The sequence below is a fragment of the Limulus polyphemus genome, unplaced genomic scaffold (assembly GCF_000517525.1).
Source record: "Limulus polyphemus unplaced genomic scaffold, Limulus_polyphemus-2.1.2 Scaffold4164, whole genome shotgun sequence".
NCBI lineage: Eukaryota > Metazoa > Arthropoda > Merostomata > Xiphosura > Limulidae > Limulus > Limulus polyphemus.
The window spans coordinates 9,147-13,124 of record NW_013669774.1 but is presented as its reverse complement, the minus strand read 5'-3'; the positions used below and the strand labels follow the sequence as shown (position 1 = coordinate 13,124).

The following is a 3,978-nucleotide window of genomic DNA, read 5'->3' as shown; positions in this document are numbered from 1 at the left end:
AAAGGACAGTAACCGATAAGACCCATTGACCAGTGTTACACCTCATTAAGAAGGACAGTAATAGATAAGACCCATTGACCAGTGTTACACCTAATTAAGAAGGACAGTAATCGATAAGACCCATTAACCAGTGTTACACCTCATTATAAAGGACAGTAATCGATAAGACCTATTGACCAGTGTTACACCTCATTAAGAAGGACAGTAATAGATAAGACCCATTGACCAGTGTTACACCTAATTAAGATAATGAGGTGTAACATTGGTCAATGGGTCTTATCGATTACTGTCCTTTATAATGAGGTGTAACATTGGTCAATGGGTCTTATCGATTACTGTCCTTTATAATGAGGTGTAACACTGGTCAATAGGTCTTATCGATTACTGTCCTTTATAATGAGGTGTAACACTGGTTAATGGGTCTTATCGATTACTGTCCTTTTCAGTGTTACTGTTATAGAACTAAAATCATCTGACAGCAAGATTATCTCACGTGCATTTCACGATATGCAAGTTGAACGAAAGAGCTAAAAGCATCGTACGTCACCACTTTATGATAAATATTCGCTGTCAAAAGTATCTAGTCATAGTCACGAAGGAAGGGTCTTATCGATTACTGTCCTTTATAATGAGGTGTAACACTGGTCAATGGGTCTTATCGATTACTGTCCTTCTAATGAGGTGTAACACTGGTCAATGGGTCTAATCAATTACTGTCCTTTATAATGAGGTGTAACACTGGTCAATGGGTCTTATCGATTACTGTCCTTTGTGTGTAATATCAGTGCCATCTGAATGATTTTCTACTGACAGTAATGCTATTCACTTTACAAATTAGTATTTGGAAAATTTCTTTGCTGTTAAGCGTCAAGCTGTACGATGGGTTATCTACGCTGTGTGCACCACAGAGGTCGGGCCCGCTGAGCCACCGTTGGGGGGGGGGGGGTCATGTTTTTAAAGAAATTGTAAAATAATTATTGTTCTACTAGTTTTATAATTTCAATCCTGTATTTTTGTCACATTTCTCTATTTTCAACAAATATCATATATAAGCGTCTTGTGTTTCGATTGTAAATTATACCAGGAAATAATACAGACACGTATATAATACACATACCCCTAACCTCTGCTACGGAACTAATCATCTGCGCGTGACTGACCACAATCAAGGCCAAGTTTACTAACGAAAGATCTAAGACACGCACTACTTGGCTAGAAATACTAAGCAATGCTATTGACTGCTGATAACTGAGGAGTCAAAGCGTTTCGGAACCTTATGTTAGTACTTGAAGTAGAAACGGACAAGAGGATTCTAGACTGTTCACTTGTTGTTCCTGTTAATTGAGCATACTTATATACAACTACAAAAGCACTACAGTGCATTAATTATGTAAAGGTCACTGCATGTTGTTTGTCAATTCCAATCTAAGCGATACTTTGTGTAACACAGTTGAACGACTAGTTTAGAGACTCCAAGATTCAGGTGTATCTATCTATGCTCACTAGAGGGAAGCCCAGTCAGCAGCTCCTGCCACTTATACAGCTCCGAATAATAAGTTTGACTTCAGACATGATTGGTTTGGTTTATTATGAATTTCGCGCAAAGCTACACGAGGGCTATCTGCGCTAGCCATCCCTAATTTAGCAGCGTAAGACTAGAGGTAAGGCAGCTAGCTAGTCATCACAACCGACCGCCAACTCTTGGGCAACTCTTTTACCAACGAATAGTGGGATTGACCGTCACATTATAACGCCGAAAGGGTAAGCATGTTTGGTGTGACGGGGATTCGAACCTGCGACCCACAGATTGTGCCCTAACCACCTGGCCATGCCGGGCCATTCAGATATGACTCACTCACGACTGAAAGTGATTAAAGTACAAATCCAGCCCGATTTCTGCATGAAAGTTATGGAAACGTTATATCACAATAGCTTGCTTCAAGCAGACTAACTTACATGAGGTAAATTTTACACTCGCAAATCACGTGTAGCATCTTATAGCCTAACCATACAGAAGTCTTTCCGTTTTAATTTTACATTGTTACAACAAATCATGACGTACTTCCGTTTTAATTTTTACATTGTTACAACAAATCATGACGTACTTCCTGTTCCTGAGGGAAAATTTTCAGATGAAGATGTCGGTTTAGGGTTTGATTCTTTTATCCTTTGGTCAATATCATTGTTTATTATACTGGTCAATGACAAGGGTTCGTAGGTTGTGAACTGTATCCGGTGGTCACTGGACATTTTATCTGCGTCCTGAGAAGTCAAAGCTTTTGGAGCCCTTATGTTACTACCCGAAGTGGAAACAGATAAGGGAATTCTAGACTGTCCAGTTACTGTTCCTGTTACTTGAGCAACCAAACCCATCGTTTTATTAGTTGGCAGCGTGGACTGTAAAAGAGTTTCTTGGTCCAATAAAGTAACAGATTCATCCACTGTTTCATGTCCATCAGGTCTTGAATCTTTGTGTTCTTTTGTAATTTCGTCTTCATCACCTGCTTGAACAAAAATAAAAACAAACTGAAATTTACCAAATAATTCCATTACATCTTCACATTTACAGTGTGTAAGACATAAACAGAGACACAGAGAGAGAAATGTTCTAATTTTCAATTTTTTTGATGCAAAATTCTTTGTTGACATGTTGTTAATAACATTTTAATAAATACCAAAATAGTTTCACTCAATTCTTTTATATAAAAATTATACTTTTAAAGTCAATTATTCTGTCATTAATGTTCCTGTGCATGAGAATTAGTCGTTAAAATATAGAACTGACGTGGAATCCGTCGTGTTTATGAAAGTGTGACTATTTATGTAGAGTATTTCTTTGTGATAAAGTTAAAATACAATGTTAAATATTTCTGTTCATATTTATTGACTAAGTTCTTCATTACGTACAATTTATGTACACGTTTCTCAAAATAAGAAACTTCTAGTGTACAGCCTACAATAATCATTAGACAAGATAGACCGTTATGTTCTCAACAGATGGAGATGTTAAAACAAAGAGTTGTCCTGAGTGTTCTTCTAAACTTTGTAACGAAGTTGTTCAGTGATTCACATATTGTCAGCAGTTTACTGCACAATGTATTTATAACATGACATAGTTATGATTATGTAATTAGAAAAGGTCCATAGTTTAGACTTATGATTGTGATGCAAGAGACCACGTGCTTTTAAATTAGACTTTCTGTACATAGATCCGAGTCTGATGACTTCAGAAATTACTGTGTTAAAAAATAAAGTACAATAATTTAATTTTATCATACATTTACAATAAACTGTAAAGTTTTATATTTTAAAATCGTCTGTAATTTGTTCCATCAATCCAAATAATAGATCAATGAAAGTCCGCTATTCAGCAATGGTGTTAAAGCTAAATGTTTTTTTTATAGATTTTCAATTCAGGTTCTATTACGAAAATGATACACTGCCTATAATAATAAATGGGCGTGTCTGTGGACCTGTGTGTGACCGCCATAACTACAGGAGGAAAAAAGCTTGAAACCTGAAATTCTGCACACTTACTAAGTGGACCCTGAGGGTATGCACCTGAGTATTATCACTTGTCTACGTGCGTGCGCATTTTTTTATGAGAAAAACAGCATATAAAAGAAATATGACCGCGTTAGCTCCAAGAGGAAAGAACCTAGAAACTTGCAATTTTGCACCCATATCAAGTGGCCCTGAGAGTGTGCACCTGGGTATTATTATTTATCTTATCCACGTGCGTGCGCGTATGCGCATCTTTATAAATGAGGTAAGGTAGCGAAAACCACACAGACACGCACGTGTGTGCGTACGTGCGTATCTGTGTAGATTTGACCACTTTGTCCATTTCATGCTTCGGATACACGTTTAAATGTCTTGGCAATGTTTTCAACTTTAGCAATGCAATTAAACGCTTTAATGTTTAGCAGAACTTAAACAATGTTATTAAATTTTGTACGTAATAAGCACAGATAACTA

The 3,978-nt window shown here is 36.8% G+C and overlaps 1 protein-coding gene across 1 annotated transcript in view; it reads right to left on the bottom strand.

Annotated features, from left to right (window-relative positions):
• Positions 1 to 2,550, bottom strand: part of LOC106470695 — a 6,785-nt gene extending 4,235 nt beyond the window's left edge. The window contains exon 1 of the mRNA XM_013931258.2: positions 2,106 to 2,550. Coding sequence (XP_013786712.2) covers positions 2,106 to 2,550 — 445 coding nt within the window. The remainder of the gene's footprint in view (positions 1 to 2,105) is intronic.
• Positions 2,551 to 3,978: the final 1,428 nt, after the last annotated feature.